This window comes from Oncorhynchus tshawytscha, linkage group LG32, assembly GCF_018296145.1.
Source record: "Oncorhynchus tshawytscha isolate Ot180627B linkage group LG32, Otsh_v2.0, whole genome shotgun sequence".
Classification (NCBI taxonomy): domain Eukaryota; kingdom Metazoa; phylum Chordata; class Actinopteri; order Salmoniformes; family Salmonidae; genus Oncorhynchus; species Oncorhynchus tshawytscha.
This window is the reverse complement of record NC_056460.1, coordinates 4,425,247-4,440,315: the sequence shown is the minus strand read 5'-3', so window position 1 is coordinate 4,440,315 and position 15,069 is coordinate 4,425,247. Positions and strand designations below refer to the sequence as shown.

Here is a 15,069-nt window from a genome sequence, read left to right as displayed (position 1 = left end):
TAATTTTAAACCATGATGATATAACTAAAACAAAATCCAAAAGCTTGTTTTTAACAGTCGCCTATCAGTTATTCCCAGTGTAAGATGTGGCATAGTCCCTAACATATCCATTCAAATATTTCTAACATTTTGTTTTATGTTGTCTGTCCAGCTACGATCAATAGTTTCTTACCAAGTTTTGGGAATGAATGAGTGCCACTTCATGTTCGGGGTTGAAAGATTCCGTAAAATGTTATATGTTCTCCAGAAATCCTGGTTGTAAGATTTCTGGAACGTTTCTCAAATTCTGCCTAATCACTGTTAAGGAATGGAGGAGGAAATAGGATAATTCACTACTGTACATGGTGACAAGCTTTAACATGTTGAAATGCGAACTTAAATGACCTTTGAACCACTAAAACACTGAGTCATTAATCCTTTCCTGTGGAAATAATGTGGCCAGAAGTAAATATAGTCATGGACATTGAGGACTTGCATTTTGCCTTAAAAATACATGACATTGTGTTTACTATGCTATTCACTTGCCATTATTTCGGTCTCTCGTTGCACTTGCATTTCAATCAAGTGTCTTTCAAACATTTTTAAATTCCATGTCTGTTATTTTACATTTATTTGGTTTGCCCCATGTTGTCATAGTAAATCATTACATTTCCCTGCCTGCTTAAATTGAAATGAATATTGCCCCAAAAATATTGCATACTGGTGCAATCCCAAATATAAATAGCACTTAAATTAAAAAAAAAAAACATTTGGAATTGTTGCATAGTTTACCTTTAATTGATTTGTCTACTTTAGCCTAAATCATTTTTATCAGCATCCAGCGTTGTTTCTGATGTTTGATATGCCTAATTGACAATTGAATGGTTTCCCAAAATCATCATGCCTCAATGGAACTGCTGTGGAATAATTCTAAACAAATGCAATTAAATAGCATAGGCTTATGTAAATAATACCGGCACACTGGGCAGACATCAGTTGGTCTAGTTTTGGTTACCATGCCATTGGATTTAGGTTAAAGGTTGGGTGAAAAAAAATATGCCCTTACGTTGACTTTTTGCAAATACAGTCAGTTTCACGTTGATTCATCAGTTTTATATTGGTTCAAATTACGTGGAAACAACGTTGATTCAACCAGTTTTGCCATGCATGTAAAAACATCAGCTGTGCTTCTTGGTGGCCTTGACTTACGAGGCCCAGGGCCTACATGATTCTGTTGTAATGTATTTGTTATATTAAAAAGCAGTATCATTGTGCTCAACATTTCTAAATGTATGCATGTTATTTTAGACCACTTATTACATTTCTATATGCTCAAACCTGTAATATAGCAGTATTATAAGCACCACTCTGACGTTTGGGTTTGATCGAACTACTAGCTCCGTGAACTGTAGCCTATAGTTAAATTATCACAATGTATTTGAAAATAACTTGAAACTTCCCAATTTTTCAACTCTCAATTTCCAGCAAATACAATTTTAAACCTGTGGATGCATAAAAAAAGAGACCATTTCTTCAGCACCCTACCTCGATACGATTCAGGGAGGCTATGCAAGGTGTCAACCATACATTTTATTTGACAGCGTTTCAGGATACGATCATTTAAAGGGTGTGAACCGTGAACACAGTGCCGTTACATTCACTTCCTGAAACATTTTCCGCTCATATAGAATTTGCGGCACGCCGAGTTGTGACGTGTAGCCTGGGCTACACACTCGGTACTGTGCAGACGTTTTTGCCATATGAATGTGGATGTAAATTACAAAAGTAAACCAAGAACATCGTCGCACATTCCGTTTTTAAAGACACGGTAAGAACGCACACGGTAAGATCTGCCTGCTCAGATCTTCAATGCAACGGTTGTTAATTATGTAGGCTATGAAAACGAAAGCAAAATAATTTCAGTGTTCCTTTTTGACTAAACAATATAAATACAGAACTCCCTTGGATGTCGTCTTAACATTAAAATAATCTATTTTTATAATAATCATGATGTTTTCATCTATTGGAATCATAATTAATTATGCTGTTCTTCAGCAGTGGGGATTCCCCGAAATTGTAGTGCTGCAAAGAGCGCATAATTCCGTCCCGGCTGTTTGTCTTTCTCAATATAACGTCAATGAATACCCTCGAACTGTTAATGTAATAATACAACATAAGCCATGTTTAGCTTAATTGTCCATTGTCTCATTAAGGATTTGCCGCGCACCATTACCGCGGGCTGCGAGGGGGTTTACCCCAAAGACAGTATCGCTGATTCCACCAGCACTAAGCCACTAGGCTAGGGGGATTTCTGAAAGGGAGATTCTGATGAGACAATCCACGGTCCTTCATGGGTGCCGATTGAGAATCATAGGAATATTTGCTTGATTTAACATTAAACATGTTAGAAGATGGAAACTTTACCACACACTAATGCCTTTCTGAACATCCCGACAAGCAGGGCTGTAGCTAGGGTCTGAGTTTTAGTGAGGTCTGGAAGCACCCCCGCCACCATTTCAATAGATGGTAAGACAGTTGAAGCTCATTAACTGCATTTCTATACAATTTAAAAACACTCAATTGCTATTTGGAGAACCTCAAAAATAGCAAAAATGACCCCAGCCATTATAACATTGGTTGCTGTAGCTTCATTCACCTCGATCTACAAACATATACAGTTGAAGTCGGGAAGTTCACATACACTTAGGCTGGAGTCATTAAGACTCATTTTTCAACCACTCCACAAATTTCTTGTTAACAAACTATAGTTCTGGCAAGTCAGTTAGGACATCTAATTTGTGCATGACCCAAGTAATATTTCCAACAATTGTTTACAGACAGATTATTTCGCTTATAATTCACTGTATCACAATTCCAGTGGGTCAGAAGTTTACCTTCACTGAATTGACTGAGCCTTTAAACAGCTTTGAAAATTCCAGAAAATGATGTCTTGGCTTTAGAAGCTTCTCATCCTTGGGAGCAATTTCCAAACGCCTGAAGGTACCACATTCATCTGTACAAACAATAGCACGCAAGTATAAACAACATGGGACCATGCAGCCGTCATACCACTCAAGGAAGGAGACGCGTTCTGTCTCCTAGAGATGAACCTACTGTGGTGCGAAAAGTTTAAATCAATCCCAGAACAACACGCAAAGGACCTTGTGAAGATGCTAGAGGAAACAGGTACAAAAGTATCTATATCCACAGTAAAATGAGTCCTTTATCGACATAACCTGAACGGCCGCTCAGCAAGGAAGAAGCCACTGCTCCAAAACCACCATAAAAAAGCCAGACTACGGTTTGCAACTGCACATGAGGACAAAGATAGTACTTTTTGGAGAAATGTCCTCTGGTCTGATGAAACAAAAATAGAACTGTTTGGCCATAATAACCATCGTTATGTTTGGAGGAAAAAGGGCGAGGCTTGAAAGCCAAAGAATACCATCCCAAACCTGAAGCCGGGGGGTGGTTTGCTGCAGGAGGGACTGGTGCACTTCACAAAATAGATGGCATCATGGGGTAGGAAAATTATGTGGATAATTGAAGCAACATCTCAAGACATCAGTCAGAAAGTTAAAGATTGGTCGCAAATGGGTCTTCCAACTGGACAATGACCCCAAGCATACTTCCAAAGTTGTGGCAAAATGGCTTAAGGACAACAAAGTCAAGGTTTTGGAGTGGCCATCACAAAGCCCTGACCTCAATCCTATAGAATATTTGTGGGCAGAACTGAAAAAGCATGTGTGAGCAAGGAGGACTCAGTTACACCAGCTCTGTCAGGAGGAAGAGGTCAAAATTCACCCAACTTATTGTGGGAAGCTTGTGGAATGCTACACGAAACATTTGACCCAAGTTAAACCATTTAAAAGGCAATGCTACCAAATACTAATTGAATGTATGTAAACTTCTGACCCACTGGGAATGTGATGAAATAAATAAAAGCTGAAATAAATCTACTATTATTCTTAAATTTCACATTCTTAAAATAAAGTGGTGATCCTAAATGACCTAAGACAGGGAATTTTTACTGGGATTAAATGTCAGGAATTGTGAAAAACTGAGTTTAAATGTATTTGGCTAAGGTGCATGTAAACTTCTGAATTCAACTATAGCTAAACAATTAGCCACTACACTTTAACTCGCATCAACTCCATCAGCACCGGAATTCAAAACTATAATTGTATATGTACAGAGGGATCTGTTGGCAGAAAAGTATTTTATTTACAAAAAAGGTCAACAAATATGTTTTTACAGATTTGTTGTAGTTTTACAGACAATTTCCTGCAATTCTACATGTTTTGCCATGTTAGTATGATACAAGAGTAAATACCAGAACGAATGTGGGCCCCTTGGATGTCAGGACCCCTGGGTACATGCTTTGCGATCCGGGTCGGTAATTCAGCCATGAAAGTTTAGCTGGCTAGACTAACGACTCATTTACCAATCTAAAAAAGGTTAACAGCCATGGTCTAATTAAGTGACTGACAATGTATTTATTTGTATTCAAAAATATTACAGGAGACCCAGACCTCGTTGTCCTCATATGTAGCTACGGCCCTGGTTATAAGTCCATGTGAATAAACTCCTTAAAAAAGACAGGTTTGTTTTAAAATGTGGGGATATTACATAAACCCCTCCCCCTATTTACTAAACACTTTCATGCACAAATGTTTGGACTATATCTCATTATGGAGAGCTTTGAATGGGATTTTCTGAATGTCAAAGTCATGCAGGTAGTCAGTCAATTGCAGGACTTCTGGAATAGGAAATGTTAATGTCAACAGAGTCTTTGTAGATGTACATTTGCATAGGTCTACAAACTGTCCGACATCTACCGCACACCTGTCAGCCTACAGATTGCCATGGCAACAAAGGAGAGTGACCCGAGTGGATCCGGAGGACTCTCCAGGCAGAATTCGGGAGTGGCGGGACCGTGGGAATCGGACTTGACTGCAGTGCAGCACAGTTTGAAGTTTGTGAAGAAGCTGGAAGAGCACTATGTTTGTCCCACCTGTAAAGGAGTAGTTCTCAACCCACACCAAACCGGCTGTGGACACATCTTCTGCTACCGCTGCATCCAAGGGCTCCTGTAAGAACAGTAGTGATAACAAAACAACCATTTACTGCATGTTATGTGTTCATTTACACAGTGAGGGGGTGTATGGGGTGGGGGTGACTTTGGGTCAAATCCATTTTAATTCCAGTCAGTCTAGGAGTTGAATCGAAATTCTATTTGTGATTTGAAAATGGTCCTTTCCCCTCTGAAGATTGTATTATTGTTTAAGTAAAAAATATGTCTCCAAGCTGACTGAAATTGAACTGGAATCAGCCCTCAATTACCAGCCCTCAATTGTGCAAGATCTGTCACAATTTAAAGGGGAAGTTGGTAGAGAACAGCACTTACAACACCAGGGTTGTGGGTTCGATTTCCATGGGGGACCCGTACGAAAATGTACACAGTCACTACTAGAAGTTGCTCTGGATAAGAGTGTCGTCTAATTGTCAGTTAGGTGGTTTCTCACCCTGAAAGTAGTCCATGGGCCAGGAGAAATGAATCAGTTCTTTTTTTTTTTTAAACTGCCACTGCAAACTTCAGCCACCACAAGATTGGAAATGAAAGCATTTGAGCATTGCTTTTTTTATTGGCCACATGACATCAAACCACATATAACAAACCAAATATGGAGTGGATTGAAGTTGATTTCAGTTTATTCGGCCTTCAAATATATATATTTTAAATTTGTGAATTAATCAAGTTACACAATTCTGAATTTACTCTTTAATAATGTGTTAGCCCATTGAGCATTGAGCTAAAGGGCCATTCTTTGATACTGTAGGTAGCATATGTCATAAGTTAAAAGTCAGCAATCATATTGAAATGTGATGCTCTCTTTTGTGCAGGGAAAACTCCCCAGCCACCACCCCTGCCTGTCCTTTGGACAGAGGTTTGATCAAATCTGATGAGGTGAGATTAAGAAACCATGGTTCATTTGGGAAGAAAGCTAAATATATGAAGAAATACTTTAGGCATACTTTATTCAGAATTACTTTTCGCAGAGTACAGTTTTACTGATAACACAACTGATGTCTACTTTGTATTTTCACTGGTACATAGAAATATTTTTAAGGTTTTACTTTTCATGAAACTTTAAGAGACCCAACCTACTTAATTTGTAAGACAAAACAATTTTATTGAGAGAAATTAAACAATCATGAGTGTCTTGAAATGTAAAACAATACTACACAATTGTTACCGTTTCCTGCAGGTTTTCCAAGACAATTGCTGCAAAAGGGAGATCTCAAATTTAGAAGTTTACTGCACAAACTCCCCCAACTGCTCCCACAGAATGACATTATGTCGGTTGCAGGTAAATCCCACAAGACACCACAAGTACCAAATGTTACCCGTTGCTGTAGTAAATACGAGAGAAAACGGCAGCTAAAACAGGACTGTAAAATAAATCATTAACAAATGCTCAGACAGCAACATGACCAAACATTTGATACATGATACACATTCCCTCTCTCTTTCTCAGGAGCATCTACAGGCATGTCAGTTTGAGTCATTGCAGTGCTCCAATGCAGGCTGCAGTGAGACCATGCAACGTAAGGACCTGCAGGAGCACCTCAGAATCAGCTGCGCCTACCGTATGGAGCCCTGTCACTACTGCAAGCATCCTTACACATGCTGCCAGCTCGAGGTGAATGCCAGAGGAATTGACTGTTTTAATATGTTCTTACTCTTGCAATGGTCAGGGTTTACGTTTTATGATATGAGGACTTTCGATTTGCTGTTGTCCCCGGCGGTTTATTTGGGATTTTCTAAGATGGTGGAACGGTCCTCAGGCTCAACATAGTATTTTTATTCTGTTACGAAACCCATAACTAGCCTACTGATTTTGCTGCACCCGTTATGTCTAGGTGTCTTAGGCCTAGGTAACTGGATTTAAGTGCATATGCAGTACATGTGAAATCACTGTATGCACCTAGGTGTTGAATACATGTACCCCGGACACAGCTACCTTAACTTAGGTCCAAGGCCAGCTCCGTCTTGATTTTTTGGTCAGCCAGTCCCAGCTATTATTATTTGTTCAGATGGTGACAAAATAAATATGTACCAAACTATAAAAAGGCCTGCCCATTCAAAGAGGTTAACTAACACAAAGAAACAAACAAAAGGGTGTCTGGGGGGCTTCTGGCCTCCTCTCTTTCTCTCAGACTGACAATCACTTTAATTGGCTGCACCTGATGTGTTTCTCAAGGCTTAGCTCAGCATGTAGACCTGATTGCTGCCACCTGGGGATGGAGTGTGGAAGTGTATCCTGGAAATGTGTTGCCCAACTCTCTGCTAACACTATGCTACCCCCCCATATCATAACAAGTAATATTAAGGAAGTGGATTGTCCTTCAACTGTGTTCCCCCTCTAACCCTTGGTTGTACTACATTTAGCCAAAGATTATTTTTACAGTCTGGGAATTACATACAGTAATTCTCCCAACAGGTGGCGCAAGTGACTTGAATGTATGTTTGAATCCCTCACACTTACTGCTGTCTCTTAACAGTTCACAAAACTGCAAGTGCCTTTGACAACACTTGAACAAAGCTGTTTTCAGTCTATTATGATATGATACTGTAAGTCACTAAGAAGGAACATCCTTCTTAATAATCACTTATTATTTCTGTTCGGACTCCACCAGGATCATGAGAGGCATTCATGCCCAGAGGTTGAAATCAAGTGCCCCAACAAATGCTCCCAGATGATTAAAAGATGCATGGTAAATATTCAGATATGACAATAACATTTGTTTTATTTGCTAAATGTATTGTTTGAAGAGGCTCATTTATTGTTTGAAGAAGGATTTTCTATATTCCTTGACATTTTGCCACAAGCACATACACTGATTGTACAAAACATTAGGAACACCTGCTCTTTCCATGACATGCTGACCAGGTGAATCCAGGTGAAAGCAATGATCCCTAATTGATGTCACTTGTAAAATCCACTTCACTCAGTGTAGATGAAGGGGCGAGACAAGTTAAAGAAGTATTTTTAAGACATGGATTGTGTATGTGTGCCATTCCAGAGGGTAAATGGGCAAGACAAAATATTTAAATGCCTTTGAACGGGGTAGGTGCCAGGCACACCGGTTTGAGTGTCAAGTACTGCAACACTGCTGGGTTTTTCCACGCTGAACAGGTTGTCTGTATCAAGAATGGGCCACCACCCAAAGGTCATCCAGCCAACTTGACACAACTGTGGGAAGCATTGGAGCCAAAGTGAGCCAGCATCCCTGTGGAACACGTTCACCACCATGTGGAGTCCATGCCCCAGCAAATTGAGGCTGTTCTGGGAGGAAAAGGGGATGAAACTCAATATTAGAAAGTGATCCTTATGATCTGTACACTTGGTGTATAATACGCTGTACAGCTGTTTGTAGAACTGTATGAGTGTGTAGAACTAATTTGGTTCCTGCTTCTACATCTCACCCAATCTCACTTATCCTTTTCAGTCTGACTTCTCCCCTCTCTTTTTCACCTTTTTATACCCCCCCCCCTCACTTTCCCTCTCTGACTAACACCTCTTTGCTTTTAATGTACTCTCTCTCACACAGCTTGAAGACCATGCTGACCAGTGTCCTGAGGTGCAGACGGACTGTGTTTTTAAGAAATATGGCTGCTTTGTCCGGGTTGGTGGACATATTTTCCCACTCTCTGTGCTTTGGATTCTAATTCTACGCCAAAGGAAATCTAGTTGTAGTCGGACAATCTCAATTTATCGGTTGGGCTGGAAGCTCAAGTCACAATGATTGCATTCTCAATGGGTCGAAGTCCTTATTCGACCCTCTTGGATGGGTAGTGACACAGATGTCGTGTGGTGATAAAACAATGGCCTTGTAACAATTCACGACAATAAGTAATGTCTATATGTTCTCCAGAGTATCAGAAAGAACAAAAATATATGTAACATCCACTATTTTACTGAGTTACATATAAGGAAATCAATCAATTGAAATAAATAAATTAGGCCATGGGTGGTCATGGGAGGGCATAGGCCCACCCACTTGGGAGCCAGGCCCAGCCAATCAGAATGAGTTTATCCACACAAGTGCTTTATTACAGACAGAAATACTGTCCGGGTGGCTGGTCTCTGACGATACAACAGGTGAAGAAGCCCGATGTGGAGGTCCTGGGCTGGCATGGTTACACGTGGTCTGAGGTTGTGAGGCCAGTTGGACATACTGCCAAATTCTCTAAACAATGTTGGAGGTGGCTCACAGTAGAGAAATTAACAAAATTATCTGGCAACAGTTCTGGAGGACATTCCTGCAGTCAGCTTGTCAAATGCACGCTCCCTCAAAACTTGAGACATCTGTGACATTGTAATGTGTGACAAAACTGCACATTTTAGAGTGGCTTTTTATTGTCCCTGGCACAAGGTGCACTTGTGTAATGATCATGCTGTTTTATCAACTTCTTGATATGCCACACCTGGATGGATTATTTTAGAAAAGGAGAAATGCTCACTAACAGGAATGTAAACAACCCTGTGCACAAAATTTGAGAGAAATAAGCTTTTTGTGCATATGGAACATTTCTGGTATCTTTTATTTCAGGTCATGAAACATGGGACCAACACTTTACGTTTATATTTTTATTCAGTAATGGTAATAGGTGTTTATATGAACTAGTCCTATACAATACAACCAAAAGACACATGAATTTGTCTTGGTTCAACATCAGCCTTACCCATCGTGATAAGTTAATGTCAATACAGTATGTATAATGAGTGTTGTAATTTGTATGTCATTGTTTGGCATGTCATTTCTAAACATGACAGGCAGTTGTATGGCAACAGATGATTGCCACACAACTAATTGTTATTTCTTTCTGTGTGGACAGGAGAGGAGAGCCCAAGTTCAAGTTCATGAGGAAACTGCTCTCAATGATCATATCCTCCTGGTTCTGGGGAGCAACACCAAGCTGGAGACACAGGTAGGACCAATCACTACCCAGAACCTTTCTCAAGTTAGGATTCAGCCCTTATAGTGCCTAGATCAATGTACCAAAGGGCAAGTTGTACCTGGAGACTTAGACCATTCCTCTGACCCGGCAGATGGCAATCCTCCAGCAGGAGGTGCTGCTGAGGCACAAGGAGCTCCAGGAGAGGAGCCGCCAGGTCAGCGGTCTGGAGAAGGAGGTCCACCCACTGGCCCAGCAGGTCAGCCGATGTGACAACACCCTGTCTGCAGTACAGGTAAGAAGCAGTACTGTATTGTAACCAATACAACACCCAGAGGCCTGGCTGGTCTAGTGGTAATGTTGCAGCATTTCTGTAGTGTAGGTATAAGTTTGAATCTGGCCTACTGCCCTTTTACACAGCCACTCTCCGTCTTTCCCCACTTGCATCTTCTCTCTGTTAATTTTTTTTTTTAAATACCTTAAAAATATTTATGGAAATAGTGCACTCTTTCTACAGTACAGGTAAGAAACACTGCTGTTACTGTTAATGGAACCCAAAGCAGGAATCAGTCATTCACACAATGCAATTAATATAATCCTTTGGTCATAGGAATCAAAACTTTAGGATTCTCATAAGAGAGACTACCTGTATTATTGTGTTTGAGGGCATGCAACAGAAAACGTTTTAAAACATTTTGTTTGGTGCCTAATGATTATGAACACTACCCATGTAATTAGCTGTACTGAAAATAAAGTGTTACCGTTTTCTGGTCCTCCATGTACAGAGGTCTCTGGAGGAGCAGCGGGATCACATCTCCAGCGTCCAGCTCCAGCTCGAGGAGCTGTCCAGTGTGTTTGGCCCTGGTGTGGCCCGGGAGGAACTGGGCCAAATCAGAGCGTCCCTGGACGCCCTCAGACAGCAGGTGTCCGTCACGGAGGGGCTCAAAGACCACCTGGGTGAGTGGAGGGGCTCCTTAATGGTCTGGGTGAACTAAAGGTGGATTAGAGTTCATTCTTATGGTTTCCACAGACAGTAAGCCCGTGAAGTGTGAAAAGTGGGTCTTGTGAAATGTAACTGGGTTATTTGAATTATGGTAAAACTGCCTCTGGCAGCATATTCCACAGAATTCAAGTAACTCAGGGGTTACCAATCCCGGGTTACTGGAAGACGCAAGACTTTTAGGGCAATAAGCTAAAGTCTCCAAGGCTTGTAACAGATTATGGAAAGACTCAAAACTGTTAGGCCAATGATCTTAAGTCTTTAAGGCTTTTAAGCGATTATGAGCAAATAATTAACATTGTACTGACATTTATTAAAATTACTTGTGGATTAATTAAAGTATCAAAAATGTAAATCGGCCATCTTTCCCCCAGGGGAGTTGAAGGAGACCTACATGCGCCACTCGCGCCTCCTCAGCATCCATACGGCGCAGCTGGAGTGCAACGAGGAGCACTTCAGAGAGCTCGAGTCCACCTCGTACGACGGCAAGCTCATCTGGAAGCTCCGCGACTACCGCAAGAGAAAGGAGGCTGGGTCTCAAGGCCAGGGACCGTGCCTGAGCAGCGCGCCCTTCCACACGGGTCGCAGTGGCTACAAAATGGCCGCCAGGGCCTACCTGAACGGCGACGGGGCCGGCCGGGACACCCACCTGTCTCTCTACGTGGTCCTCATGAGGGGAGACTTCGACCCTCTCCTGCCCTGGCCCTTCAGACAGCCTGTGTCATTGTCAGTGCTGGACCAGAGCGGCACCAACAACCACCTGACTATGAGTTTCAAACCCGACCCAGAAAACACTAGCTTCCACCGGCCTGGCTCGGCCGCTGCAACCGCCAACGCCCCCACCAACGTGGCCTCTGGTTTCCAGTGCTTTGCCTCGCATGCCCAGCTGGAGACACCCAAGAACGCCATATACGTGAGAGACGATACGCTCTTTGTTAAGGTCAAAGTAGACACGAGCGGTTTGGAGGACTTGTAGAGGGGTTTGAGATCATTTCAAAAACAGTTAGCTAATGCTTCAAAGCTCAGTGCAGGCCAATCCCTCAGCTGTACTCAATTTAGCAAACATGCAAATCCATGCATTTTCCCCAGATACTGAAACGATAAAGCAATACAGATATTGCAGTGAGGTATTTACATTTTTTTATTGCTTTAGCCTTGTCTGCAGACTGCTTGTATATGTTCACTGAGGATTCAAGTGTTAATGCTCCCCACAGATATTGTATTTTGTGGTAAAGTCCTACAATCAGAGAGCATGCAATCTATTAATTGTCAATTGATGACATCTCAGGGATTAATGGACAGCTGTTAAAGTAGTTGATGTAATTGTAATAACTTTACTGAATAAGCCAATGTACATTGAAGGTTTGTAAACATTGTAAACATTAGAATGCTTATTCATTAAAGTTATTATAAGGTGTTATCATTGAGTGAATTGTTACATGTGTTTTTCCTTAAATTGTGTGGTACATGCATAACAATCATCCATGTGTTTGCATTGTTTAAAGTAGTTAGGGAAACCAAATGTGCTTGTTCAAGTAGAGTTGAAGTGACATATTTTTAATGCTATAAAGTAAACAAAAGTAATGTAGGTTCTATGTCATTGTGTTACCACCTTGAAAATAAGACCGATAACGACCTTGAATTCCCTCCAATGGCAAAATTATTGGGGGAAGGGTCTATATTAAAGAAAATGATTAGCTAATCACAACCTTTAGTATTTTTTTTTACAATTTGAGGATCGGGTGTCTAAATAAAGAGTGTAGTTTGTTTTTTCTTAAACGTCATGCCCAAATGCTAATTCAACAACTGTGATAGAAGAATGACATATTTACCTGATCTGTTTGATATTAATATACTTAACTAATAGTATGACATTTATGTTCTATTACATGTCTGTGTGAATTGAGAGGAGCCTAAAAACCTACAGCTGACATTCCATAGATAAATGTGGTGGGTGTAACCAAGAGAGAGAGCCTGGAGGAATAAAACAAAACCCTTATTGTATCTAGTCCTTCTTGCATCTGGGAAACAACACCAGAGGCAGATGACCACAGGATAAACCCAAAGTGGCTTATGGTGCCCTCAATCTGCATGGGAGGGGTGGATCCAGCCATGACTTAGTATCAGTTACATAAAAACTCTGCATTGTCTGTAAAGGTTAGGCTACTCGGCCCAACAGTCAAGAGTGTTGGGTTGACTCATTATTGCAACAATGAATTAATATTAAATTAAGATGATTGTTTGAAGAAATTACAAAGTCTCTCTCAGTAGGAATTTTCCACGACACAACCCATTCATGGTAAACACTGTGCATGTTGGCTCAAATGTAAATTAACCTTAAAAGTAAAATGCAATGTGTTGCTCTATACCGTGTCTTCTATTGAATGCCGGCCTATGTTTCCGGGATGAGTACAACAAAATGGCACTTAAGCGCAACAAGAAAAATATATGTAACACTAACCATTGTTTAGTGGACTACATGAATCCCAACAGTAGTATTCCAGCACAAGATAAATTAACTAATTCTGGAAACCTAGTAGTTACCAATTATTAGCCATAAGTTAATTGTTTGAGTTGTTTAATTTTGCTCTCTTTCAGAGATACAACAAGCTACAGTTGGGCAAAAAAATATTTAGTCAGCCACCAATTGTGCAAGTTCTCCCACTTAAAAAGATGAGAGGCCTGTAATTTTCATCATAGGTAAACTTCAACTATGACAGACAAAAATCCAGAAAATCACATTGTAGGAGCTTTCATGTTAAAACATTATGGGATGCCCATGCATAATAAAAAATGACACCTCAGATACAGGTATGCAGCTCTAATATACATTTCTATGGGAATGAGGTGCTTTTCTGGGTAAATATATATATATATACATATAATACCAAGGCTGGGATTCAATCCGAGGCACGTTACAGAGCAGCGAACTAAGCGAAAGAAAATTAATGTGATCTATGAGAAAGAAATTGCCTATAAAAAGGTGCATTACCGGCTAGTACGCTGCTCCATTATGGAATCCCGGCCTAAGCCTTAAAAATAATGGAAGAGTAACAACACACATGAATGGACCACAACAACCATATTTATGAATTAATGGTGCTAGTTTATTCAAAAAGATGACACGTTTCAACCGTAGTCTTGTCAAAATGACAGCCTTGTCAGTCTGTCTGACTCTACAGAAACACATGGTTCTACTTTGAAGAAATATGAAAGCTAATATATACAATGCATGTATGTAAAGGCCTTAAATCTCAAAGAAAGTTCAGCACATCAGATTGGAACATTTGGAGAGAAAAAAATGATGACAGACAGATCCAGTAACTTTGGGCAGGTGCTGGAAGTCAAAGTAAATGTTAAACAAAAAGTAAAGTAGACGTGGCACACAGATCTTGTGGTTTAAGGAAACAAATGTTCACATTTCAACATATACCTATGGTAGATAAATTACAAGATGATGTTATAATACTGTTTATGAATCGAATAGCTATGATGAGTACTCTCTCATCTGTGTCCGTGGGACTGAGTTAGGATCTGGAGCTTGAGCTGACAATTGATTCATGTCTTGGTGATAAAAACCTACAGCTGGCATTCCATAGATAAGATGTGGTGTGTGACCCGAGATAGCCTGGAGGAGTAGAAAAATCCCTTATTGTGCAGATGACCACAGGATGAACCCAGGATGAACCCAGGATGGCTTGTGGTGCCCCCCCATTCAGTATGGGGGGAGTGGAATCAGCCATGACTAAGCATTTTGGGGTCTCCTACTGTATTTAAAGATCTCTGTTTTGTCATTAAATGTTAAGCTCTCGGCAACACACACTTCAGAGTGTGGGGTCAACCAGCTTCATTCTAATTAATCAATATTAAATAAAGATGATTGTTTTAAGAAATTACAAAGTCTCACTCAGCACTATGAATTTCCACAACAAAACTAAAAAAGGGGCAATCTGCAGTTGCTACATCCAATTTGGAAATATATCATAAGTGATATATAGCTGTTGATTCTTGAAGATAAATGCCACGAGCTTATAGTTAAACTGTTGTACCCCATCAGAACCCCAAATATAAGCTTGTTTTTTGGGTTATGATTGGGTACGACAGTTTATCTAAGCTCATGGCATTT

At 40.4% G+C, this 15,069-nt stretch overlaps 1 protein-coding gene across 3 annotated transcripts; it reads left to right on the top strand.

Annotated features, from left to right (window-relative positions):
* The first annotated feature begins 1,646 nt into the window (after positions 1–1,646).
* Positions 1,647–12,645, top strand: traf5 (Tnf receptor-associated factor 5). 3 transcript variants are annotated; one of them, XM_024396771.2, is made up of 11 exons: positions 1,647–1,807; positions 4,832–5,071; positions 5,884–5,947; positions 6,249–6,350; positions 6,519–6,683; positions 7,681–7,758; positions 8,596–8,670; positions 9,884–9,976; positions 10,098–10,238; positions 10,729–10,900; positions 11,318–12,645. In XM_024396771.2, the coding sequence occupies exons 1-11, from the start codon at positions 1,740–1,742 to the stop codon at positions 11,917–11,919; spliced, it is 1,800 nt and encodes a 599-aa protein (XP_024252539.1). In that variant the 5' UTR covers positions 1,647–1,739; the 3' UTR covers positions 11,920–12,645. The 3 variants fall into 3 exon arrangements, with proteins under 3 accessions (XP_024252539.1, XP_042166715.1, XP_024252540.1); XM_042310781.1 differs by having other exon boundaries at positions 1,704–1,822; XM_024396772.2 differs by having other exon boundaries at positions 1,712–1,807; positions 4,839–5,071.
* The last annotated feature ends 2,424 nt before the right edge of the window (positions 12,646–15,069 follow it).